This window comes from Carassius gibelio, chromosome A23, assembly GCF_023724105.1.
Source record: "Carassius gibelio isolate Cgi1373 ecotype wild population from Czech Republic chromosome A23, carGib1.2-hapl.c, whole genome shotgun sequence".
Classification (NCBI taxonomy): Eukaryota; Metazoa; Chordata; class Actinopteri; order Cypriniformes; family Cyprinidae; genus Carassius; species Carassius gibelio.
The window spans coordinates 7,038,706-7,066,589 of NC_068393.1; the positions used below are offsets into that span (position 1 = coordinate 7,038,706).

Sequence of the window (27,884 nt, forward strand, 5' to 3'; positions counted from 1 at the left end):
CACTGGTATAAAAATTGTATTTGTCAACAGCATAACCCTTCAGGGCAAAAGATAATTACATGACAGCTCGTTCAGCAAAAAAACAAAACAAAATTGGCTTTGATTGAGTTGGAATGGATTGGAGTCAGTTTTCAAAGGGCTTGATAGGACACATTTCACTACTAAGATTACATCTAAATGACATTTCCTTTTCATGACTCAAGTCTCCGGCAAGTTGAAACAGCAGCAGTGAGAGCATATGTGAGCTTCAGCACATTACAAATGAATTATCAAGCTTACTTCCAGTCGCTTCACTGAAACAGACATTCATGGTATTACAGTTGTACCTCGGACTGTTATGAGTCACAGATTATGTCTCTTTCTCCGAATAACTTACTTATCAACAGCACAGATATCACGCTACATGGCAGAGGAGTGTCTGGCACCGACACAGAGAAGCTGAATGTCTGATAAACCCCGGGATGTTCGGTTTCTGTGTAAAGACCCCATGATACAGTCCTGCTACACTCCTCAATCCATTAATACACACATTCACAACCAATAACGTAAGCCTTGAATATACCCAAATAACGCCGATCAGTCCTAGGCCTTAAAAGTGCTGAGGAATCAGCCAACGTAAAGAAGCAGAAGGAGAGGGAGTTTAGAGACAGTCCGTGGAGCGTCTGAAAGAGTCGATCGCGCTTCCTTCAAAATCTTCAGAAACTGCAGAGATACATTATGAAATGAATCTCATTAGAGCTGTAATGCAGGAACAAAAACAACTGGATGCAGTGATTTGTTCAAATGAACATGCAACACATTATCTACAATCACTAACTCATACAATTTGTGTTACTTTGAGAGTGTCACTTGTGGTCCTCCTGGTCTTGGCCTCTTTCGAACAAACTCTTCTTAATGGAGATGTTCACGTGTCTCAGATCCTGAGCAGAAACAAATGAGAGCGCGATTATGGGTTTTATTAAGCTTTTAACACATTCAGGTCAAGTTTGGCAAGAGTCTTCCACATCACACGGGACACAACAAGCCATCAGCACCTCAAGACTTAAACTCCAAAATATGGATTGATACACCGCATAAAGAAAGTGTCTAAATTCTCTTGTTTGAAGGGTTAAAAATATATATATATATGATGCAAAATGATGTAAAAACACTACACATATTTGTGTGATGACTAACAAGGTCAAATGAGGGAGCGAACAGGCTCGGTGCAAAGTGAAATACTGCCACCAAGCCGAAGCCTGGAGAAGAACAGTGGTGTGATACAATTTACAAAAAAATAATGAAACACAGAAAAGGAGAAATGTAAGCTCATGCCTACATAAAGCAGCACTTACCAAAGGACTGTGAGATGATGCTGAAGATGGAGATGAGGAGGATGATGACTCAGGAAATGGTTTCTTCTGAACCCAGCGATTAATTCGATCAGAGATCCCCGAAGAAAAGCTGCGGAATTCCTGAAACAAGGTCAGTGATGTTAAGAAATGATTGCAAGGTCAGTTGGGAGAGGTGAAGAGATGAAGCGCTCCTCACCTGTCTGGAGAACACGTGGCTTCTGTCAGATCCCTCCTGCTCTTTCTCAAACAGCTCCCTCTTCCTCTGCACCTCGTCCGCTAAACACACCGTCTTGTGGACCGCTGGGGATTTGGAGATTTCCCATTTCTAAAAGTTAGACAGAGCGGTACATTTCTCAAGCGTGATTCTGTTTGCCACACGTTCAGCTGTATCTGGTGCTGATCACAAAATGATGGGCCTAAAACTCTTTCAACAACTGATTCAATGAGCAACTTTTTATTTGTTTGAAAAAAATAACAACCTTTAATGTTATAAGTTTATTTTCTTGTAACAGTTTCAGGGTTTCTGCAGCTTTTATAAAGGCAAATGTAAGACTTTAAAGAGCTTTTTTTAGGAAAATGTAAGGAATAAACTGGACAGAATATGTCAGTATGGTGTCTGAATTGAAAATACAACATCCAACAGATCTCAGAAAAAAACGATGTGAATGTATTCACCTGTACCTTCTGATCACAAAGAAAGTTCTGTTCTTTCTCTGTATCTGTGTCTCGTTTTCCAATGCAAATGTCCAAATCAAAGATGAAACATCGAGATATATTTACCAGAGATGCAAAATGAGCAGATGAAGTGAGGTTATGATTAAAACAAGAACAAACATTTGCCAGTGGGCTCAGAACAGTCTACTTAATTCAAATGAAAAGGTTTTAATACCTCACTGACAGATTTTTATTTTTAAGCAGATACTCAGAAATCTTCAGTTTGCATCTTGAGTAAATGTATCTTGGTTTACGAATGTCTATAGATACATTTATTAGAAAGCCGAACAAAAATACTGAGGAAGATATCCTTTTTTTCTTTTTTGCAGTGTATGCAACATTATATACTGTGCAATGTCTTTATGAATGTAAGACTTTCTGCTGCCTGATTTTCAAACATAGTTCTCACAAAATAAACAACAGCAGAAATGCATTTTTATCTATAATGCATTTATTTATTTTTTAAATCGTTTCAGATGAACTTTGTGGAGACTCAGACCTGTGAGGCTTGAGCCAGTCGTTCCATTTTCTCCTGAATGGCGTGGGATGACAGCCTCTGGCGGGAGCTTGTGAAACAGCACAGACAGCAGTTCATTCAACACAAGCTCATGTTACTGAAGCTGTAAACCTGCTCATACAAACACTCTCACTTTCTCTGAAACGGGCTCTGCTGCTCCTCCTCCTGGCTGGAGCTCTGTGGGCCAGAACATTGATCAGTGTGAGACGGAGACCGGGCTGTGTGTGTGTGTGTGTTTATAGCAGATCTGTCTGTGATAGTTTTACCTTACTGGATTCGAAGCTCTTCGCTGCAATCCGCACACTTGCACTGTGGATCAGTTTGGATATTAGTCAACACAGATTGCTGTCATTTATACAGTACTGTTGTAAATTGGAAGCAAAACTAAGATTATGCTAGTTTGGAAAACATCAAACAAACTCTAAAGTATAGAAAGAGTCTATGGAAATAAGTTTCTTGGTGGGATTTTTAGATCGAGTTAATGCGTGTACTGTACTTTTCCACTGATTAATACTCCTAAAATTTATTGTAGAAACTTTCATTTTCTCTGAAGCTGCTTTGCAATGATTTGTACCTTTTTACATATAAACATGAATCGAATTCAGAAAACAATCATATTTTCTTTAGGTCATTCATTGTGCATAAAATGCAAAACTAAAAGCTTTCTTGAAGATGTACTGTAAATGTTTTCATCAGCAGAACATTGTTGGAGGTGAATTGTGAACTACTGTTGAATCAAATTAAATTGCATGTCACTTGCAATTAAATTAAAATGTATTACAGTTTAAATGTACAATAAATGCAGTCAACTGAACCCGTGTTTTTTATAAACTCATTTAAGTAGGACTTAAGTACGTGTTTAGAAGTAATTTCAGTTTTTGAAATAAGCCTAAAATGTAATGCCAAATATACCTGGCAAGCGTTTATGGTAAACTAAAATATTATTTTATGTCCTTTTCTATTAAAATGAACGTCATGTATCTAAACATATAAAATTGCACATTGGTAATGACGAAGTTGCGGCGTCAAAGATTTAAAATATATTAACTTGGCTATTAACTCGATTTAAAATATAATCTTGAATAACATGCTGCAGTTTAAATTCTAATCGAGTCCTTTACTTTATGCGCTTTAGTATGTTAGTCAACACATCAAAATATATGCACTTCTTTAAAGATTATTATAACAATGATTTTGTATTTTTCGGACTATAAGTCGCACCCGCGTATAAGTCGCATCAGTCCAAAAATACGTCATGATGAGGAAAAAAACATATATAAGTCGCACTGGACTATAAGTCGCATTTATTTAGAACCAAGAGAAAACATTACCGTCTCCAGCCGCGAGAGGGCGCTCTATGTTTTCAGTGTAGACTACAGGAGAACTGAGCAGCATAGAGCGCCCTCTCGTGGCTGTAGGCGGTAATGTTTTATATTGGTTTATTTCTCTCGGTTCATTTCTCTCGGTTCATGTCAAATTAATGTTGATAAATAAGTTGCACCTTACTATAATTTGCAGGTCCAGCCAAACTATGAAAACAAGTGCAACTTATAGTCCGGAAAATACGGTAAATCTTTTAATTTGCCATTATGACGAAGTGCACTTTTTAAAAGTGTACTTAAGTGTGTTAAGAATCAGTCATTAAAGTAAACTTAAATAAACTTAAGTGGCCTCATAATTCATTAATATTATATTATCTGCAAGTACAGTAAAAAAAAAAAAAAAAAAAAAAAAATATATATATATATATATATATATATATATATATATATATATATATATATATATATCTTTGTGTTTATCAGTACCTTCTCTGTAACGGCATGTCTTCTTCCTCCTTCTTCTTCATCATCTGAAACGGATAATGACACTCAGGCACAAAGCAGTACAGTCTGTCTGTGTGTATGTGTGTGTGTGTGTGTGTGTGTGTTGAGTTAGTCAAATATTTAACAAATGAGTCCTGACAGCACATGGCATAAATAATGAAAGCTGATTATGATGCATCACTATCATATAAGGTTATTGACAAAAGCAAATGTGACAGTATATTCAGTCCACATGAAATACAAATGTTACCACTGTGTTATGTAACATCTCGACTCTCATCCTTAATTATCTGGTGTATTTATGTATTCAAACGAGAGCTTTACCCTGAAGGACATCGTTCTGGAGCTCTGCCGTGTGAACGCAGGTTTCACAGTTGGTTCGAAATTACTCGGTGACCCATTTCCATGTGTCTGTTCACACATGCAAATAAAAGAAGGCAGTGAGAGGAGAAACTGTGAGAGAATGCATAATGAATCAACATGCAAAATCATTCAATAAATGAAGTCTTTTAGATCTCTAGAATTGACCAATATTATTCTGGAATAAAAAAATTAACAGACATCTGTGTACAGAATGTGATTAAAGAGCCGTTAGAGGAATGACAAGCAGATTTTATCTGCAGTCAAGATTTCATCTTTAATTCAGTTTGTTTTTTTACTATTACTTTTTAATTATTTGAGAGATTTACTAGCAATTTCTGGGTGCAAATTTGTTTTAAACACTCTTTGTTAAAAAGTTTGTTTGTTAAAAAAAAAAAAAACAAAGTATTTTCAAAAGAAAATGCTATTTCAGTCTTTCTACTTCAGAATTTAATATTTTATTAAATGTGTTATTTGTCATTTATTTGAAACATTCACTCAGAGATTGCTGATAACTTCACAAATAATTACAAAGTCAATCCTACTTAAACAAAAAAAAAATCTCAGTAGAAAAAAGAAAAGAAAATAAAGATAAAAAAGACTTCAAAGTTGTAAATAAAACGAAGATGATTGCTTCCTGTTTTATAAGAAAGTACTATTTCAGTCTTTCTTCTTCAAGATCTCATGTTCAATTCAATGTTATTTGAATGGAAACTTTTACTTAAATTGCTGGCATAAGACAAATATTAGAGTTTTTAATAAGAAAATACTATTTCACATTTAATCCAGTGCCATTTCTTTGTAAGTAACTATGAAATTTGAGTGGAAACTGTGTTAAACTAAATCCTACGCTTTTTTTCAATGTATATGGTCCCCTTTATTATATATCATATCTGTGAAAATTTCCCGCTTTTTTTGACGAGTATAACAGTAATTGTCATAACATAAATGTTCCTCTAGAGGGAGCCCGAACATCATTCTTCTTTAGTACAAAGGCAATATTATACTATTCTTGAAAGTGTTACATAAATGCCACTGGTACATATATATGTCAACGTACTGTACCATGGTATCACCATAGTACTGTTTGTAGGGAAACTATGGTCATACTCTCCTGTTCCGCCTGTATATACTATGTACTTGTTTTAGTAATTGCAAAATCTGGGTAACAACTACCTACCCCTAAACTCTAACCCATAAAGTTAGCTTATATTATCCAATACTTTCTTAGGTAAGAACACATACTGTAACATAAAGTGCAACTGAATCTACGCTAAACAAGACAGCAGTGCTGTTTGTGTGCATCTGCGGCTGTCTCACCTCTGTGTCTCCGTTAGGTGTGGGGCTCATCGAGCCAGAGTGGGCGGGGCTGTGAGGTGACTCCGCCCTCGGAGACTGAGGGGGCGGAGACTTGGGGCTCAGAGGAGAAACCAGTCTGCTGGTGGCTGAGGGTGATGTGGGACTCTTATCAAAGGAGACGGAGAGAGAGCTGATAAAAGAGAACGACAGTATGATATCATTTTAGCAGGGCAAAGATTGTGCTTTCTTTATCATATAGTCAGCAACTGCAAACAGATCTGATTATCCAGTAATAATGAAAAAATTTCTCCAGCTATGGAAATAATACACTACTGTGAGCCCAAAGGCTAATTCAAATGTTTAGAATAGTTAGAAATCTAGTACCTCACAAACTTTCGGGATGCCTTTGAATCTTGGTTCGTGCCTCCATTTTTTTGCTATAAACAGACAAAAAATAAAAAATAAATTGTGAAATATTAATAATATTTATATTAATAATTTTGTAATTCTGATTCCAATTTGTTTTTTATTAATGGAAACAACAAAACGAAGCTTTTAAGAGAACACCGTTTATCTGAAATAGAAATCCTAATCAGCATTATATGTGTTATATTACTATATTATGTCTTTACTGATGCATGTGTTGTGTCCTTGCTCAATAAAAGCATTAGTTAATAAAATCAAACCTTTGCACTGTACTGTAGGCCTACACCACTAAGATATTGGTCATGCCACCAACCTCAAACTGAAACCATGTTTCCAAACTATTTCTGAGAAAATCTTTAAGAATTCCGTAGTTTGAATTTCAGTCAATAACACATTTGATTAAAGATCAATAACACATTTACAATTATTGGCTGACATACTGTAAGTGGCTGATGCTTGGAACAAACATAAGCATATACATAATTCAAACTACAGATTCATTATTACAGTGAAAACATTTGAATAGATTTATTTGGGTCCTTTAATAGTTCTTCAGCACTTGAGAATTGATCTTTGCTCATAAAGCGCTCCCATTAGTGACGCCAGGCTTCAGAAGTGGGTCAGATGACTTCATGTTCTCTCCTGCGGAGGCCCTGAAGGTGTGTGTAAGCGAGACTGGGCCTCCCGCGGCTCTTTCTGTTAAATCTGTAGATGATTAATTACACACTCAAACAACGGAGAAAACTTAGAGCAAGCAGATGACCTCCGACCCCTAGCCACATGATGAAACCTGTCAGATTTACACTGCGCAGAACTGACAACTTACAAAGCAACGGAGGGGAGATTTTGTGATTAAACCACTGCAAAACATGTTCATCCAACAAGTTCATTTTGACTTAGAGAACACGTCTGTGAATGACAAACACAATGAGATGCTGAGAGCGTGAACTCGATGCAACAAGACCCATTCACTCTCACTGTCTTACTATATATAACACCTAATGGGTAATGCTACAGTGTCATTTGCAGCATCGATGTTCCCCTGCTGTGAGAACTGATGCATAACCATATCAAACGAAAACAAGTTCTCTGTTCATGTTACAACTTTTGCAAAGAATATTCCACGCCAAAATAATAACAAATGTTTAAAGTGGTTTATAAAGAAGTAAATTGTTCTTAATTGCAAAGTATTTGTTCCGTGCCAAGCCCAATAGTACAGCCAGTAAATGAAGGGTTTAAAATGCAGTATGACACTGCACGTTGATTCCAGTAGAAGTTAAGTTAACATTACTGATAACATGTTAAGTAAGTCTACAGTGATACACTAATACTGTAAGCATAAAAGTTACAGCCAGTGCAGATAGCGAGTGAAATAGTTTACCTTAAATTTCTCTTGAATTTCTATTCGAATAACAAAGAGACTTTTCCTCTCCCTTAAAATAAGATTTGATCAAGTGGTGTTTACAAGACGAGACAAGACTTTTCTAGACCTGGAAAGTCATGGCAATTAATAAAATCCTGAAACTCAGTGGGAAATTACAGAGCCCCACACATGACATGCAAAAAAAGAAAAAAATAGTGTGCACGATTTACTAATTCGTTCCCTCAATGTACTAAAACATGCAAACGATTACTATTGCGTTCCCTCGATTTACTACTGCATTCACTCGATTTACTGAATTGTGCACACAATTTAGCCTAATATTTTTTCCCAAATGTCATGTGCGGGGCTCCGTAGGAAATTTTATAATCAAAATGCATTTTTCTGTTTATGCCAAGATCTCAAATATCTTATTAGGTACTATAAAAGTTAAGTAAAAATCATAATCAATTGGAAATCATGATCAACTGGAATTCGCATGTCAATTTATTGGTTCCATGAGAACCTTAGAGAACGCAGCTTTAAATTAATTTACAGAAACTAGGATTGTCTGGCTTTCCAATATCCTGGAGTCACCCTAGCAGTACATAGTTTGGACGTCGCCGTTATCTATTATTTCATATACTGAAGTCTCTTATATGAATATGAATAATGAACTGATGAGCAGATGCCTTTTGATTAGGACGAGTCTGAATATGTGTAGTGATGGGGTGCATCCTCTAAAAGCATCACATCACACGGAAGAACCTCTGTAGATTGAGAACCCATGTCTTCCTACCTTCTCCTGTGTCTCTGAGTCTGTGGGGTCGGAGGGAGGATCTGGAGACATGAAGGTCTCCACGCAGCGCTGCACGCTCTCGAAGAGGTCCTCGTCCTGCTGTTCCCCCAGCAGCTCCACACGGGGCTCCTTATCCGGGCCGCTCTCTCTGCATCCATCATCTTCCTCCTTACTCTTCCTCAGGGTTTCAACATGCCTCATCCTGCGCCGTTCGTCACGGACTCGAAGCATCTCCACAAAGTCCAGCTGCAGCTGGGCCAGACCGCCACCGGAGTCCCCACCGGAGTCGCCAGCATCAGCAGGACCGCTAACACTGGAAACAGTATATTAGTGAGACGTCGTTTAGAGGTTTGACACCACGATGGCTTTTGCCTTTCATGCATTCATACGGGGTTACAATCTTGTGAAAAATAAGTACACTTCAGGATACTTTTAGAACGACGACTTACAGGAATAATACACTTTAAAAGAATACAAGTGTAAACTGAATGTATTGTTTTCGGACACTTGCGTGTAAATTGAGATTCAGTGAAAATGTATGATAGCTTAAATGTATGTTAAATGCATGTTAAATGTTTTTGAACCACTTTAGTACATCCTTAAATGTAACCTCATAATCACTTCGGTTGTCTTTGAAATATGGTTTAAGTGTACTGATGCATTTACCAACAAGCACTGATGAGAAAATACTTTCATGTCATTTCTATTGAATCATTTAAATATATTTGTAATTATGCATTTGTTTACAAGTGCACGTTCCGTACAAATTCTTTTCACAAGGGTTTTTACACAGAGATGACAGCACTAGTAAACTGGCATGATCTTTCTTCCCGTTCTCCTCCACTGGGGGTCTGAATTCCATCGTCTTTGTACTTTTAAAGTACTTTGTACTTTGATAGATTCATCACCCATTTCTGCCAGCCGGCCATCAGACCAAACTATACTTGTAAACTTAACTTGTTAATCAGACAAGCTTCTTATTTTGGTGCAAAGTGCTTTTCTTGATGAACATGGGCAGTGTCCACATATTGTATTATGAGACCAAATTACAGCATTACATGTAGATCCTATTCATATTTGCTTTTATGATACCATAAACCTTTATCTAAAGCACTCTAAAGCGCTCATCGTTATGTTCTGAGAGGTCAATTGCTTCATGCAAATATTTAACACTATATTTGCATAAATTTGATATATATATATATATATATATATATATATATATATATATATATATATCACTGAGTCTCAAGACCATTACAGGTCTTAAGCAATTTGAAGTGGAAAGAGTGAGCATAAATCCAACTTTAATGTTGTATAAAGTTGGGTTTTCTCTGTAATTCTGTGCTTTTTTGATCTCGCACCTACTGGTTTGTGGTTTGGTCTCTTCAGTGGGACTTTCATCCGTGTCTGCTGTAGACTCCCTTATCTTCCTCCTCCTCTCTCTCTCCACCTCTTCCTCATCCTCCACAGTCCACTGTCGAGCCAGCCTGAAGATCAAACACAAAGAAACCTACGCTTTTCAGCACTTTTCTGTGAACACTGATGGTAAACGAGAGGTAGAAAGGTAGATCGATTTATACTACTGCATCCCCAAAATATTATTTTGCCCATGTCGCCTGGAAGCTTTAAAAACATTGGAACTTTTGGCTCCAACCACTTTCATTATAAAAGCATTTAATTCAAACTGTTTTCATTGAACACACGGAGGCAAAAGGAAAGAAATGGCAGGGACGCTCTGAGCTGCTGACGACTGAAATCCATCCCGTCAGTCTTTCTGAAAGTATGAGAAGATGCATAACGATCAAAGGTCTCGATGATATACCCCAGAGGTGGAATATTGTATTTCAGTTTGAAAACAGTGTTTCATTGTGCAATAAACTGGTTCTTCAAGCACTGTTTTGGTTAAAGGAAACTAATTTCCTTCAATCTGAAAGAGTGACATTACTTTCCATATGAGTGCATTGCACTGTCAAAATAATCACAAGTGCATGTCCAGACATTCAGCTTTAATTTCAATCAAATAACTGGCATCCAAAATACAATGGATGACGATTATAAATTTTCTTTTTTTTAAAATATATATATATGCATCCAAAATACAATGGATGACGATTATAAATTTTCTTTTTTTTTTAAATATATATATATGCATCCAAAAATGCATCCAAAATGCAATGGATGACGATTATAAATTTTCTTTTTTTTTTAAATATATATATATATATATATATATATATATATATATATATATATATATATATATATATATATATATATATATATATATATGCATCCAAAATGCAATGGATGACGATTATAAATTTTCTTTTTTTTTTAAATATATATATATATATATATATATATATATATATATATATATATATATATATATATATATATATATATATATATATGCATCCAAAATGCAATGGATGACGATTATAAATTTTCTTTAAAAAAAAAAAAAAAAAAAAAAATGTATATATATATATATATATATATATATATATATATATATATATATATATATATATGTATATATATATATATATATGTATATATGTATATATATATGTATATATATGTATATGTGTATATATATATATATATATATATATATATATATATATATATATATATATATATATATATATATAATTTTTTTTTTTTTTTTCACACAACTTTGAACGAAGATATAAAAACGTAGACACCTCGGTTATAGTTCGGATACTTCTCAGTTCAAAAATCCATAGCACAAGGATTGATAACAAAATAATAAACACTGACACCTGCGCTTCTGTAACCTGTCAGAGACTGCAAAACCGTTCAGATCAGACAAAATAAACGCTACGTATATATTTCAATCTACTTACGTTGACAAAGCAGACCAGTTTTTCCGGCTAATAGACATTATTGTGTGTCGTCGTGTTGCAGTCGGCTGGAGAGTGTGAAGTGTCGCGCTCTTCGCGGTGTGTCACCTTTACCTTTACCCCGCACCTTCAGCAGAGGCGCGTCACGTGACCAGCATCATCATCTTCAGGCTTGAGACTGTATCTATGCTGTCCACGACTCGGACATCGTGTTAAAACCTTTGAGCAGCTGCGTGTGTGGACGAAGAAGAGAGACAATCACAACGAAGGAACGGTATCTTTATAAATAACATTCTAAAGATAACATAATAATTAAAAGCGAAAATTTGACCGTATTGAAAATAAATGTAAAAAAGTAGGTTACTGGCATTCATGAAAAAGTTAAATAATAAAATAATAAGAAAAAAAAATAATAAGAAGAAAAAGGTGGGAGAAGTGAATTGGGGGTGTAGAATAAGTAAACAAACTATAGCTATATAGTTACTTAAGAAAGAAACCTCAAAATATTTAGTTTTATGAAATTTTTTAAACTAGAAGCAATAAAATAAATGGCCAAAAATATAAAAAATAAAATATACTGAAATATAATTTTATATTACATATTATTTTTCGTATTTTTTTTATTTTATTTTTAGGATATTTTAACTAATTGGCTAAAATCGTAAAACTTATATTGTTTTAGTTAAATACAATGTCAAAAATCTAGACGCAATAAAATAAATGTCCAAAAATATATTGAAATTTTACAGTACAGTATATAAACGTATCTATTTAACCATAACGGTTTTAGTTAAATAAAATATAAGAAAGTTATAAGCCAAATGTTTCATGAAAATAATAACTAAAATAAAAATTACATAATATTATTTGCCTTAAGTACAGTATTTTAGAATACTTAATATATATATATATATATATATATATATATATATATATATATATATATATATATATATATATATATATATATATTTTTTTTTTTTTTTTTTTTAAAAAAATACAAAAACATAATATTTTGTTTCTTTTATTTTCTCATGAGTGACTCAATGAAAACAGAGATCATTCCTACTATAAATCAATCTCATCCTATACAGACACTGATATCTTTGTTGCTTGTAATAGGAACTTTTTTTTCATGCATTCTTGAATTTAGTTTTGTTGCATTGTTTCATAGTATTGCTTATGGTGAAATGTACTTGGTTTCAAAACAATGTTACATTTAGAAACATTATCTTACGTGAATACAACATTTTACAGTGGCATTTGCTCTAAAGTTCAGAATTAATTGAAGCTCAAAGGCTAGAGGTGTTTGTTTTATTCCCTGTGCCACACCTGTAAGAGACAGCTAGACCTGCTGTACTTTGCCCAGAGCAATATGAAAGCCATAGTAGACAATCCAGTATACTACAGGGTTTGGTCTTGGAGGAAATAATAGGCAGCTGCTGTGGCATGCTTCCGCTATATTGTTTAGTTTACAATTGTCTCTTTAATCACTCGTGCAAGTAGAGAAAAAAAAAAAAAACATTCCAAGTAAGGAGTGTCACAATAAACTTTGACTGTTAAACGTTAAATAAGTACAGTATGGATAAGTGGCCTGAACACCCGCCCAATGCCAACACAGGGAAGACAGAGATATCCACTATGCAAATAAGGGTTGGAGTCCACTGTCTTCAAATGACAGCCTTTATACAGTAGTTAACGCTTCACTTCCTGAACGAGCTCCCTATCTCCTGCATGATCCTGCTCAATAGCATTTTAAACATTTGCATCAAATTAGACTAAACAAAGAAACACAGCACATCTGTTTAAATTCTTCAGCTACTTAACTGTTAAACAGCATGCAAAAGGACATTCTCACACAATCCTGGCTGTGTTACTATACGCTTTTTTCCCCAAGTATAATTACATATAGTTTGGACAAGCTTTTTGTGCTTTTTATTGTATATGTTTAATTTCAGCACTGCAAGAGCTTTCCTAAACAATAATTCACAGCCAGACTATCAGAAAAAACATGCCTAATTGAGCATGGGATCCTTTTGGAAAGATTAAACATATATAATGAGCCTTGCGCCTCAATACATATTTCTCTTAGTTTATCCTAATGATGCATTGGTACATCTTCCTTTGACTCTTCCTAATAACTGAATATTGACATAGTAAAAGATCAACTAAGCTAGTAAGTATTTACTTATTGGCCACATGAAAGTTGCACAATCATTTGTAACAATGTTAAAGCAGTACTGCCCTACAAGGCAAAAAGGCAGTAACTACGCAGAGTGCAGAACTGAGAAAAATGACTTGAAAGTTATCCTGTCATCCAGCCTAAGCAGTTACTGTACAAACAGCTAAAATTTTTCTCCAAAACGACGCACATGTCAGATAAGATGTTTTGTCACATAACAAAGGATGCCTTGAATGTCATTGAAAATGACCATAACTCATTTTTAAACAAAAATGCAGTTACTGCCTTTTTGCTTTGTAGGGCAGAGCTGCAATGAATTACAGCGACATCTGAAATAACAGTATATCTGGTATTTAATAGTATATTGAGTGTGTAGCTCAAATCCTAATCATTTTTAGTCGCCAAACAATACGTGTCATAATCTTGTGTGTTAACTGTACTAGACAAGGTTTCACTGGGTGGGGCCTTTTGCCGCATCAAACATCTTCTTTCTTCCCTCCATACCAGACATGGCCTCCACGTTCTTCCTCCAGTCGCTGTCCTCAACTGGCCTCTTCTGCAGAACCAAACAGAAGGGTTACTACTAACTAGCTGTGATTAAACATGATTATACGATCACTAGAAGTTAATTTGGTTTAGCCTTTTGGGTGAAGTAGTGATAGATCTTTTATAACGTGTTGTGATGGAAATACAAAAGTAATGGATTAACGAAAGATAAAGGGATCGTCACTTGGTTGATTGGATGTGGAGATGTGGGCGTGGCACTGAAATGAATGCAGATGAATGCACGTTTTGCTTTTGATTTCATACCGACTTTATCTGGATCCAGATCACTGAATCAATGAGTTGTTTGGTGGCTCGTGAACAGCTCCAAGAATTGGTTTAGCCCATTCAGGGATAAATCATTCAGTGCGATTTGCCAACTGATTCAACATGTTCATTGAAAGAATCAGCTCGTGCAAAGACGTCCATATAATTTACTGGTTTCACTGCACTATTGAAGTTTCATCTCTCTGATCAAATAACTACAAGTTATTTCCAGTCAACTACACATCCACACAAAAGCTTTTCTTCTACTTCTGCTGTCCACTCTCGTGTCTGTCATACAACACCCAGCCTGCATTATATTCAAGACAAACGCTGAAAAGCATGAACATTGTCACTGTTTGCTCTCCAAAATCATTGCCTTTTACTCCTCGGCTTCACATCCCATGAGCCTCTGCCTTTCAGACAGCTGCTTCTGGTGATGTCAACCTTCTGTCTGAGCTCTGTTGAGCTCTCAATAGTCAGGGTACTTTGTTTCTTTCCATCGCCTGTAGCTCGATCCTCATCTAGAAAGTTAGTAATGTTAGTAATGTTTTCATTGGTGTAACCTTGAAGGATTAACAGATTTCTCCATTATCTTACATGGAACATTCCATGGTGTTTCTTCTTGAGTAGTTTTGTTTTAGAAGATTTCTTCCGTACCACATTTGCCATGGCTTGGATGGGTTGGTCATATAACTTTACATGTTCAGATGATGTCATACCTTCTCAGTATCCTCTTTCTTCACAGATTTGAGGTTGGCTCGTAGGTCCATTGAGACTTTGTGCTTTGAGCCTAGGAGAGATCGGAGGATGGCGTCTGCTGAGACCCTCACCCTCCTCAAGGTGGGCCGCTTGAACTTCCCCCTCAGGTCCAGAACCTTGATGTTCAGGTCTTTGACCTAGAGGATGGACGCTCATTTCTTTAGTTATTCATTAGATACCTATATGCAAAAAGACTCACTAAAGATTTGTTCCAATAAATTGCATAAATAGCATAATTATGCCTTCACAGGTTCAAAGGTAGCATAGCTGCATTTCTTTTTTCCGAATTCATAATCATAGAATTCAGTAGACAAAAAATGATGACCCTAAAATGTTATTTTGAGAGGACCCCATAGCAAAATCAGGACAATGGGCCCAGAATCCCTAGCGATGCCACTGTCTGCAAATGACAGCTTACAGTAAGTCACGACAATAGCATCCACCTGTTTCATTCCACCTATTTTTTATGAGCATTTTGGGATATCGTTTAAAAAAAAATGTTTACTGGAAATGCCAAGATATGTATAGAGTCTAAAAAAACATGCATAAAAAAAATGCACTCAACTGATTTTTATCCGATAATAAAACATGCAGAAAACACGATGGCAACACATTTACCAAATCATTTGTTATTATATGATTACGACTCGCAGTGGGTTCTCATACAGAAAATGATATTTTTCTTAATGATATTTGGCACCAGTTTATCAGGAAGTGACAATTTTGTTCTCTCCATCTTGCTGTATGGAAACAGTGAATGTGTTATCCAATATTTAAATTTGCAACTTTGGATGGAAACAGCTAGTGACAGCATGACGAATGTAGTACGTCCGGATTAAATTACACACATACATACTGTCCTGTAGCACTGTGGTACTCAGACAGCGTGAGATTTCGGATGCAGCTCACGTATTTGTGGTGGAGAAGGCAACCCCATGATGCACTGCAATGTAAAAACCCATGCAAGATAGCAAGCGAAGCAAGAAAATGTCAATAATGAAAAAAAATTATTTAAAGAGTGAATAGTGCATCTAAATATATTTCATACTAATTAAAATGTACTATTTTAGCAAATGTCTGTGTGTACTTTGATGCTATATTTATGCTGATTAGAGTCTCATGTTGTTAGCTTATCAACATTGCTATGCCAAACTGTACTGGAATCAATGGGGAGTTGATTCCCACGAGTAGCACTGTTTGTATGACACAGTTGTAGTCTATTTACATTGCATCTAATTAGGTTCCATTTCAGTTCGTATGTTCCCTTAGAAGGCAATTGACTATGTAGGGAGTAGACAGCAAGGCAGCTCACTTAGTTTATTTACCAAAATTGATACCAACTTTTTATGAACTCACTATCGGAATTACTCCGAACTGCATGCTAACATTAGAAGCCTACAAATAGAGCAGATGAAGATAGCAAGATGTGCCATTGTCCAGCTGGTTATTAAACTATGGCTTATGTGGATTTTCATACCTCACGCTTATTCAGTAAGACTTTGGCTTCAATATCATAGCGCTCCTCATCCACCACATCAATCTTAGCATGAAGCTCTTGACAGAGTTCCTAAAAGAGACAGAAATGATAACTGAATTTCAGGAATCTTTCTTGATGCAAATGTGTGCTATATTACACCGGGTGCCGACTAACAACATACCAGCTCAACTAAAAGGGCTTTTGTTATTAGAAGCCAAATATCATACGGCAATTTTCCTACTTATCATTTCACACAAACATACATCTCATCAAAATATCCATGGATGGCTATTTACATTGCAATTAGTCAAATGAAGATAGGCATTGGGCAAGACATTTGCATCAGCCTTATGAAAGCTAATATGCAAATGAAGCAAAGGTTGCAGTAGCACAAGGAGCAGTGATTGTACCTTTAGATTTCAAGTCAGGAGGATTCTGGAGTGGCATCAAATAAGCAAACCTGTTTGAAGGTGGGCTTCGTTTAACATGGTTACCTGGAGCTCAGCGAATGACATGCCCTGTGTTTTCAGAGGAGGGATTTTCTCCATCAGATACCTCTGCTTCTCCTCCTCTTTATCCAACATCTCCTGATCCAGCTCCTCTTTGGCTTTCGCCACCATCAAACTCTGAAAACACACACATCTAAATGTCAATGAGCCTGTCCCAATACCCAATTTGTGCTTTTTGCTTTTGACATCTTGTCTACTTGTGTGGCATATTTTGGGTATTTGGCCCAAGTGTTCAAGTGGGACCATAATGTGTTCCAAGCAAAGTTTTTACAGAGCATTGTGGTTTTCAATACTTCAAATAAATGTATTAATGCCTGTTTAGTATCCCTATATACCGTAACACCACATTGTTTATTAATTGTGCTGCTTCCAATAAAGTGATAAAACTCACTTGCAAGTGTTTAACTTCCAAATTATATGTAATATCTTAATATGATGAATGATGGGATACACAAATAATGCTCTGAAGTGTGGATTTAGTGTTCAATGAGATTTGGTATTTTTCAGTCCTAACCCTAACCCATGTATTTTTAAGACTAGAAGTGTTGAATTGGGACAGTCCCAACATTATCTCGGTTAATACACATGTCTGCCATCTAGTGGTGTGTTATTGACTCAAACATTTTTAAAATAAAAATAAATGTTTATACTATCCTGATGAATTAGTGATTTGAACAAACCTTTAACCTCTAAGTATTATAACCTTGAATCTCAAATATTGTATATTGTCGAGATGGAAAAAAAAAATATGAATGTTGAATTGATATGTGCTGCAAACCAACCTTTAGCATAAGCTTTCTTGAGGCTGAGATCTTGGACTTCCTCTGGGCCAGAGATGAGACAGTTAAACCACAGTACAGGTAGCAAAGATGATCAAAAAAAAAATCTAAGTTTTAGTTGATTTGTTAGGGGGGAAAAATGCATAACTTACCTCTTGCCTGAAAATACAGCATAAAATATACATTAGTATATACTGACAACGTATTACCAGAGATTATTGTTGGTATTAGAGATCCACACTTACCCTTGTTCAGGCATCTTGTCTACAAAAAAAAAAAAAAAAAAAAAAGCACAATCATTTTATTTAGTGATATCTAGTTGAATTTGATAGATCAAATCAAAACGAACTCCCACTGAATGAATTTAGGAATACATCATGGCCACATCCTGTCCTCGTCTGACCCGCATTTACATTTTCTGCACGACCGAAACACCCCTCAAAAACAAAGTCATGAGTGATCCTACCACTTTTTCAGTTGGATTAACACAAGACCCGTCCGGTTCCACAAATAGAAAGTTATCTAAAGAGGTTAAGCATTTAGTGAAGGGTGAATTTTGGAAAAAAGAAATGCTTGTAACCGTCAATTACTTACAAAAATCAACACAGGGTAAATTATTTGATATATTCGATTAGATTAGATTATTCAATCTATCTGCAGAAATTATTCACGATAAACAGTCCTCTTGATGAGATGCATCAACTGAATTGATAAAACTACTAATATTTTTCTCATCATAATAACCCATATAATTACCTGACCATAACAAGAGACTTTAATTCGTTATTAAAATTCTTAGAAGGACAGGATGAAGAATCCTGATAAAATGAGACTTTCAAGAGTAAAAACCAAGAGTACCTCAAAATTAACAGAAGAACGTTTACATTTAGTTTATCATGATATATGTGTTTTCAATGTCTCTTGTGATCAGCAGATTTCCCATCAGTAGAAACGTCTTACCTTATCTGTGGGTTTGTATGGAGTTGTCCTCAAACTGATTATTGATAACAGAATAGAGATGTGCTCTCTTATTTAACCCACACGTCTCTTTATCTCTAATCTGTCAGTGGAGGATATTATTAGAGCACAAATCTGTCCCCTCTCTCTCTCCTTACCCGTTCGGTTCGTCTCATGGCTCCATGGCTCTTCACTATCTGTCTGCTGTGCCAGTTTATCTGCTCAGAGCTGATTTGTCTGCTATGCTGTGAAATGTCATTATACAGTGGCTCCAAAAAGTATTTGGACACTTAAGCCATACTTAATTCAGAATGTCATTGTATTAGATATGAAATATGAAAACATATGTTGCTGGAGATTTTCTCAGGACTTACAGCGCTTTTCTGCGGCGTTTTCCAGGCAGTGATTTTTCCACACAGGTGTCCTGGTTTAGATCATTACATTAACTATTAACACTGCCCACTAATATCTGGCAGCAATAAAATGTTAGAATTAAAGGAATAGTTCACTCATAAATGAAAAAATGTACTCACCCTCAGGCCATCCAAGATTTTGCTGAGTTTGTTTCTCCATCAGAACAGATTTGGAGAAATGTAGCATTGCATCACTTGCTCACCAGTGGATCCTCTGCAGTGGATGGGTGCCGTCAGAATGAGAGTTCAAAAAGCTGATAAAAACATCACAATAATCCACAAGTAATCCACACTACTTCAGTCCATCAGTTATGATAAGTTGTGTGTTTGTAGTACATAAATCCATTATTTAAGATGTGACTTCTGGCTAAAATACAAATTCTCTATCCATAATATTGGTTCCTACAGTGGAAAAAGTCATGTTGTCTGAATGAGGGGAGAAACATGTACACATCAAGAACTGTTTATTAGCCAAAACATCCCAAAACAGTTCTAAAGAAATATGTTGGTGGATCTTGACGTGAGAGCAGACAACAGGAGATGGACTTTTTCACTGGAGGAAATGTTATTATGGACTGGGGTCTTGTGGATTATGATGTTTTTATCAGCTGTTTAGACTCTCATTCTGATGGCACCCATTCACTGCAGAGGATCCACTGGTGAGCAAGTGATGTGATGTTACTTTTCTAATAAATGCTAATGTCTTACATCAAAGTTCACATAAGTGTTTTCACCTCAGGGTGTATTGTGTGTGTGTGTTGTGATTCATCTGTGAGCATGTGTGTGTTTTGAAGCCAGCACCTGTCGGGAAGCAGGGCCAAATTCCCCTCCTCACAGATCCACTGCAGAGCTGAAACATCTCTCTCAAACCCTGATCCACTCATGCTGACCTAGAAAAACACTAACACTGCATGACGGTCTCATCTGCAGTGACTGTGAATATGTGTTTTGGAACAGAACTAAAGAGACAGTATAGGCACCATGGGTGAATAGGGTAAAATTGTAATAAGATATCTTACTTTCCCCTGTTGAAAGATTAACAAACATTAAAGTCCTTGTAAAGGCGTTAAATAGTTTTTCACCAATTGTGTATTCATGGTTTATTTTGGGCAGGGCTGAAATCTTGTCTGATCCATTCAGATTGTGGCGGTATTTGACAGAGAGGAGCGGCCCTTTTCCCGCGAGAGCGCGTGGTTTCAGCGCCGACAGCAGACACGCCCCCAGTGTTTGAGAGCAAAGAATACGGCTCATTTTTCAAGATTTTGATATCTTATTTTATTTACCGTAGGTTTTATTATTAATATTATTTTAATCAAATATGGCTGGGTGGTTATTAACACATTTGTCAAAGGTGTGAATAACTGAGAACACAAATTTAATATCGCTTTAAATGTGCAGAAGAGGCATTATCAAATTTAATATTATGCACCAATTTGCATAATTTTCCAGATAAGAAATCTGAACATTGTTTAAAGCAAGGTTCAAAAATGTATTAATTTACTTTACTAAATTTACTACTAAAGCAATTTACTAAATTAAAGAGTTTTGGAAATTTGATTTTAGATATCTTTAAATGAAAAAAAGTGTAATAGATTGTTATATATATATATATATATATATATATATATATATATATATATATATATATATATATATATATATATATATATATATATATATATATATTTAAGTAGTTTTCTTTCCATTAGTCTGAAACAACATGTTATGAAAAGCTAAATAACCCAAAAATGTCTGTAGAGTCAAGCAGGAACACCAGATTTCAGTAATAGTTTTATGAAGCCAATTGATCCTGTAACACTAGACCTGACCTTAGATTAAAACAACAGCATGTGGTAAACACATAGGGTCAATGTTATGAAAATATTTAAACCAAAGTGTGTTTGTGTGTGTGTGTGTGTGGTGTGTGTGTGTGTGTGCGTGTGTGTGTGTGTGTGTATATATATATGGTCGGAGTATGTCAAAAACTGCTGATCTACTGGGATTTTCACACACAACCATCTCTATAGGGTTTAAAGAGAATGCTCTGAAAAAGAGAAAATACCCAGTGAGCGGTAGTTGTGTGCATGAAAATGCCTTGTTGATGTCAGAGGTCAGAGAAGAATGGTTAGGGATGATAGAAAGGCAACAGTTACTCACATAAGCACTCGTTACAACCAAGGAAGCAGAATACATCTCTGAACACACACCACGTCGAACCCTGAAGCAGATGAGCTTCAGCAGCAGAAGACCACACCGAGGTGCTGCTCCTGTCAGATAAGAACAGGACACTGAGCTTACAGTTTGCACAGGCTTACCAAAATTGACAATAGAAGATTGAAAAACATTGCCTGGTCTGGTCTGAGTCTCGATTTCTGCTTCAACATTCAGATTTGGGCCCCTCAGTACCAATGGAGCATAGTTTAAACACCCCAGAATACCTGAGTATTGTTGCAGATCATCTCCATCCCTTTATGAACACAGTGTACACATCTTCTGATGGCCACTTCCAGCAGGATAATGCACCATGTCACAAAGCTCAAATCATCTCAGACTGGTTTCTTGAACATGACAATGAGTTCACTTTACTCAGATGACCTCCACAGTCACCAGATCTCAACCCAATAGAGCATCTTTGGGATGTGGAGGAACGGGAGATTCACATCATGGATGTGCAGCCAACAAATCTGCAGCAACTGGGTGATGCTATCATATCAATATGAAACAAAATCTCTGAGAAATGTTTCCAACACCTTGAGTCTATGCCATGAAGAATTAATGCAGTTCTAAAGGCAAAAGGGGGTCCAACCCGGTATATATATTACATTTGACATATATTATATTATATTATATTATATTATATTATTAGACATTTGAGCTGCATAATTTCTTGCAGAATGATTTCTGAGTCAGTCTGCCCTCTGCTGGAGATATCTGTGCACTTTCATCTTATCAAATGTGACTTTTAAATTGTATTACTATTATGTAACTCAGGGACTACCAAACTTTTTTTTGTCAGGAAACTCTGTCTATCTAAAATATTTATTTGAAGTACCCCTGAGATTTTAAGTTAATATCTTAATCAATTAACAACACATTTTCACCTTCACAGTTCTCTGACGTTGGGTATGTCAGGAGAAATGGGCAGGATTCAAATGCGGGTTTACACAAGGCTTTATTTAAAGCAGAGGAGTCAGAGCAGATGAGTCACGTTCACTGGATTACTCGTAGTGACTGGATGAATAGTCGAAGCATCTGAAACACGGCCGATGAGAAACACTCCACGGCAATTCGTATGACCGCTGAGACCGGAGTGATGAGGACAGGAATCTTCCAAGAGCTCTGCACTTTGAAAGAACAGGGGGCAGAGAAATCAGCTAAACACACTGGAGCCTGAGGACAAGACACGACAAAGGTGAGTGCTAAGAACAGCTAGAAGATCCGAGCTATTGAAACGAGTAACAACAGTCTGACAATAGGCAGAGAAACACAGTAAAATTAGAAGAACATAGAAAACAGGTGGCGAGCAATTAAGGTTCACAACACAGAAACAAGGAGGGCGGGGAAAGCTCAAACAGGTAGACACGGTGAGCTGACAAGTGATAAACACACACCAAAAAAGGCAGGTGATTAGCCCCGAGACCCGACAGTACCCCCCCTCCCAGGAGCGTCACCTGACGCTCTAGGAAGGGCCCTACCTCGATGTCGCCGGAAGTCCTCAATCAACGAGCGGTCCAGAATGTCCCGGGACGGCACCCAGCACCTCTCCTCTGGGCCATACCCCTCCCAGTCCACAAGATACTGAAACCCCCTGCCGCGGCGCCGCTCATCGAGTAATCTCTTAACCGTATAGGTGGGAGATCCATCCACAAGACGAGGGGGCGGGGGGGTGGGCCGACTACAAGCAGGATTAAGGGGGGAAGAGAACACCGGCTTGACCCTGGAAACATGAAACACCGGGTGAACCCGACCAAAAGTTGGAGGGAGCTTGAGCCTGATCGCCACCGGACTAACCACCTTGGTGATGCGGAATGGCCCAATGAATCTGGGTGCCAGCTTACGAGAAGGCGCCCGGAGAGGCAGATCCTTGGTAGAAAGCCAAACCCGCTGACCACACACATAGGCAGGAGGAGAGGATCGGCGACGATCAGCTGCGGTCTTGGTTCGGCCAGAGGTTTGGATCAGAATCCTCCTGGCTTTCTCCCAGGTGCGACGGCAGCGCTGGACGAAAGCCAGGGCGGATGGAACCGCTGCGTCGGGTTCCTGTGAGGGGAACAAAGGTGGGTTATAACCAACAGAACACTCAAAAGGGGACATACCTGACGCGGCCACCGGAAGTGTGTTATGAGCGTATTCTGCCCATGAGAGCTTGCTGGCACCAGGAACTCGGATTGTTGGATGCTAGACAGCGGAGCATTCTTCCTAGATCCTGGTTGGCCTGCTCACACTGCCCATTGGTCTGGGGATGAAACCCTGAAGACAGACTTGCGGAGGCCCCAATCTGTCTACAAAATTCCCTCCAGAACCGGGAGACGAACTGGGGACCCCTATCAGAAACCACATCCACCGGAAATCCATGGAGACGGAAGACGTGGTCCACCACCAGTTGGGCGGTCTCCCGGGCGGAGGGCAGCTTGGGCAGGGGGATAAAATGAACAGCTTTGGAAAAGCGATCCACCACCGTGAGAACCACAGTGTTACCCTTCGACGGAGGAAGCCCAGAGACGAAATCAAGGGCAATGTGTGACCAAGGACGGGAAGGGATAGGGAGAGGGGTTAGCAGACCATCAGGAGGACGATTGACTGGCTTACTTTGGGCACATGTGGGGCAGGCCAACACAAACTGTCTAACATCGGCGGCCATAGTAGGCCACCAGAAACACTGTCGGATGGCAGACAACGTTCTCCGAATACCTGGATGGCAGACTAACCTGGATGAGTGACCCCACTCAAGGACCTCAGAGCGCAGCGCAGCCGGCACCGACAACCTGCCCGCCGGGCACTCTCCTGGCACCTGCACCCCTCGACCGGCCTCCTCAACTCGCTGCTCGATACCCCATGAAAGAGCCCCGACCACCACCCCCTCAGGAAGGATGGCCTCGGCCGCAACCTCCCCCCCTGGAGCACCAAACAGACGAGAGAGGGCATCAGGTTTGGTGTTCTTAGAGCCCGGCCGGTACGAGAGGGTGAAGTTGAACCTGGCAAAGAAGAGCGCCCAACGGGCCTGGCGCGAGCTCAGCCTCTTGGCCGAACGGATGTATTCCAGGTTCTTGTGATCCGTCCAGACCAAGAAGGGCTGCACTGACCCCTCCAACCAGGAGGCCTCCCGGTTCCATCTGAAGGACACCTTGGTGGAGGTTAAGGCTGTGAGCGGTGCAGCGATCTGACCAAAATTTCTGATGAATCGCCGGTAGAAGTTGGCAAAACCCAGGAATCGCTGCAGAGCCTTCCGGGAGTCAGGGACCGGCCACTGGGCGACAGCTTCAATCTTAGCGGGATCTGGTTTGATCCCCTCCGTGGAAATAATGTGGCCAAGGAACGTAACTGACTCAGCGTGGAATTCGCACTTCTCCGCCTTGACAAACAACTGATTTTCTAGTAAGCGCTGGAGAACCCGTCTGACATGCTGGGTGTGTAATTGGAGAGAAGGGGAGAAAATCAAGATATCATCCAAATACACGAAGACAAATTGATTGATCATGTCACCCAACACGCTGTTGACGGGTCCCTGGAAAACGGCTGGAGCATTGGTAAGACCAAACGGAAGAACCAAGTACTCGTAGTGTCCCGAAGGAGTGTTAAACGCCGTCTTCCACTCATCCCCCTCCCGAATGCGCACCAAGTGGTAGGCGTTGCGCAGGTCTAACTTGGTGAAGACGCGAGCTCCCTGTAATAACTCAAAAGCAGAAGACATTAAAGGTAGGGGGTACCTGTTCTTAATAGTAATGTCATTCAAACCTCTGTAATCAATACAGGGGCGCAGGGAGCCGTCCTTCTTCTGAACAAAGAAAAACCCTGCACCAGCGGGAGAGGAGGAATGGCGGATGAGCCCAGCTTGAAGTGACTCACGTATATGTTTGTCCATGGCCTCTCTTTCAGGACCCGAAAGGGAATATAAACGACCCTTAGGCGGAGAAGAGCCCGGGAGAAGATCAATGGCACAGTCGTAGGGGCGATGCGGGGGTAGCGAGGTGGCCCGGGCCTTACTGAAGACCGCCCGAAGATCATGGTACTCCGCAGGAACACCGGACAGGTCAGAGGGATCCTCCTGAGGAAGACAAGACACAGAGACAGGAGGAAAAACAGCACCCAAACATGACACGTGACAAGACGGACTCCAGGCTAACACGGAATTGTTGACCCAGTCAATGTGAGGATTGTGTTTGTGCAGCCATGGGTGTCCCAGAATTAAAGGGGCCTTAGGGGAATCAATAATAAACAACTCAATCAGCTCGCTATGGCTATCAGCAATATGAAGGTTTAACTTGGGGGTGATGTGAGTGATGGTGGTAAGGGGACAGCCAGCTAATGACCATGCTGATACGGGACTAACTAAGGGGATAAGTGGTATTCTCCATCGTTGGGCAAAAGCAGCATCGAGGAAGTTCCCCTCAGCCCCTGAATCCACAAGGGCGAGTCCAGCGTGAGATTGACTCTGGACGGAGAGTTGGAACGGCAGCTGAGTCCGTGCTGCAGGAGAGCTTGAACTAAGAACTGTGCCCACCAGGAAAACTCAAACAGGTAGACACGGTGAGCTGACAAGTGATAAACACACACCAAAAAAGGCAGGTGATTAGCCCCGAGACCCGACAGGGTAATGGTCACATGACATTCAAGTAAACAAATAAAATATTTAATTGTTTAAAATCATTTTTTTATATAGATTATTTATTATTAATATTATTATTTAATTAATGATCAGCTTTTCATGAACTCACAAACCCGTTCTTTGACAAATTATAATATGATATAATAAAAAAAAAATTATAAATATAACAAAAAATATATTCTTAAATAAATGCCTATTGAATATTATAATATTATACATATTTAAGACATGGTAAATATGTACATTATTAATAAATTAATACAAAATAAATAAATAAATAAATAAATTAATTAATATACTTACAATTTGAACAAAAATTTCCCCGTGCACTAATTATTTCTAACTTTCCATTTATACATTCGTTCACAGTCTTAATATATATCCAGGTGCAGACTGAAGCATTGTGTAACTGGGAGAGTTTTAATAGTCTAATATTTAATGGTGGTTAAAAACTCAAGTGCGGCTTTAGTTTTCAGGAGAACTCACACTTTATTGACAGATCATTCAGGAAAGTGTCTGTTTTCTGTTTTATTAACACATGAGCAGCAGGTTAAAGGTCATGTTGAAGTCATCAGGCTCACACTTGTGTGCTATTTTAACAGCGTTTACACACACGCTCCCTATGCTCCACACATGCCTCTGTCAGTGACGCACACAACCTTCTGAAGACAGACACGACAACCACAGTCAAGAGAAGAAACAAAGAGCACATTAACTTGAAGATATCTGCTCCTTACTTTCTTCTGTGGAACTCAAAAGAAAATCATTTGAGCAATGCTGGTAAAGTATTTTAATGAACCCTCTCAGAATAAAAGAAAAAAAGGTATAAGAGGCGGTACTTTTTCTAATTGTGCATATTTACAGCCCTTTTTTTTGCCTCTAAACGAAGCATATATACTGTAGCTCACATATTATACCTTAAGGGTACATATTAGTACCTAAATATTAGTAGCTTTAAAAAAAGGTACCACTTTTCTGAGAGTGTAACTGATGACAGAATTAGTTGGATTATTATTAATTCATTCATTTCGTTTTTAGTTATTTTTGTTCTATGTTTTCTGACTCAACCAAACGTATTCTCTAGCACTTCAAACTAATTGGTTGTGGATGGATGTGCGTATATGAGCAGTCTTCCTGCAGTGTTGATCATCAGAGCTCAGCTGTTGAGCACACTTGACGTGTTTTACTGCAGGTCATTTCTCTCATGACCCGTGAGTGTGTTCATTAGCGGGACGCCTCTAACCCCATTGAAGCCGCAGAGACGCATGCACCTTTGGGAAAAGATGTCACGACATATCCAGGTGCAGACTGGAGCATTATGTAACTGGGAGGAAATGATTCACTCTGAACAATCAGACAACTCCATTATGACATTATATATTTAGAGTAAATAACTAAACACACGTATAGCTCTTATCTACTTCTGAAGGACCTGCGGCAGAGCAAATGAAAGTTTAGCGACCTCTACAGAACAATTAGAAGCCTGTATTTTACTCTAATTACAGTTCAACTCTATATACATCCAATCAAAGAGGACTCTATTCTTAAACTGCTGTGCACAACACAGCAAGGCCATTGCGTACATGTGGTGAGGTCCAGCAGGCTGGAAGGAAGCTGCCAGACTGCTGAGTCATCTCAAGACTGTCACTTTTTTTAACAGAGCG

At 38.1% G+C, this 27,884-nt stretch overlaps 2 protein-coding genes across 3 annotated transcripts; both read right to left on the reverse strand.

Annotated features, from left to right (window-relative positions):
• Nucleotides 1-11,665, reverse strand: LOC127944208 (ladinin-1-like). 2 transcript variants are annotated; one of them, XM_052540052.1, is made up of 14 exons: nucleotides 11,512-11,665; nucleotides 10,000-10,125; nucleotides 8,636-8,948; nucleotides 6,435-6,487; nucleotides 6,072-6,240; nucleotides 4,716-4,802; nucleotides 4,374-4,417; nucleotides 2,832-2,874; nucleotides 2,699-2,742; nucleotides 2,548-2,614; nucleotides 1,531-1,659; nucleotides 1,335-1,454; nucleotides 836-920; nucleotides 1-702 (listed from the first exon to the last, which is right to left on the reverse strand). In XM_052540052.1, the coding sequence occupies exons 1-13, from the start codon at nucleotides 11,547-11,549 to the stop codon at nucleotides 846-848; spliced, it is 1,308 nt and encodes a 435-aa protein (XP_052396012.1). In that variant the 5' UTR covers nucleotides 11,550-11,665; the 3' UTR covers nucleotides 1-702; nucleotides 836-845. The 2 variants fall into 2 exon arrangements, with proteins under 2 accessions (XP_052396012.1, XP_052396013.1); XM_052540053.1 differs by having other exon boundaries at nucleotides 1-738.
• Nucleotides 11,666-12,516: 851 nt separating this feature from the next.
• On the reverse strand, nucleotides 12,517-18,246 carry LOC127944854 (troponin I, slow skeletal muscle-like). The gene is made up of 5 exons (XM_052541186.1): nucleotides 18,028-18,246; nucleotides 17,231-17,362; nucleotides 16,737-16,826; nucleotides 15,220-15,396; nucleotides 12,517-14,246 (listed from the first exon to the last, which is right to left on the reverse strand). Exons 1-5 carry the CDS (start codon nucleotides 18,034-18,036, stop codon nucleotides 14,142-14,144), a joined length of 513 nt encoding a protein of 170 aa, XP_052397146.1. The 5' UTR covers nucleotides 18,037-18,246; the 3' UTR covers nucleotides 12,517-14,141.
• Nucleotides 18,247-27,884: the final 9,638 nt, after the last annotated feature.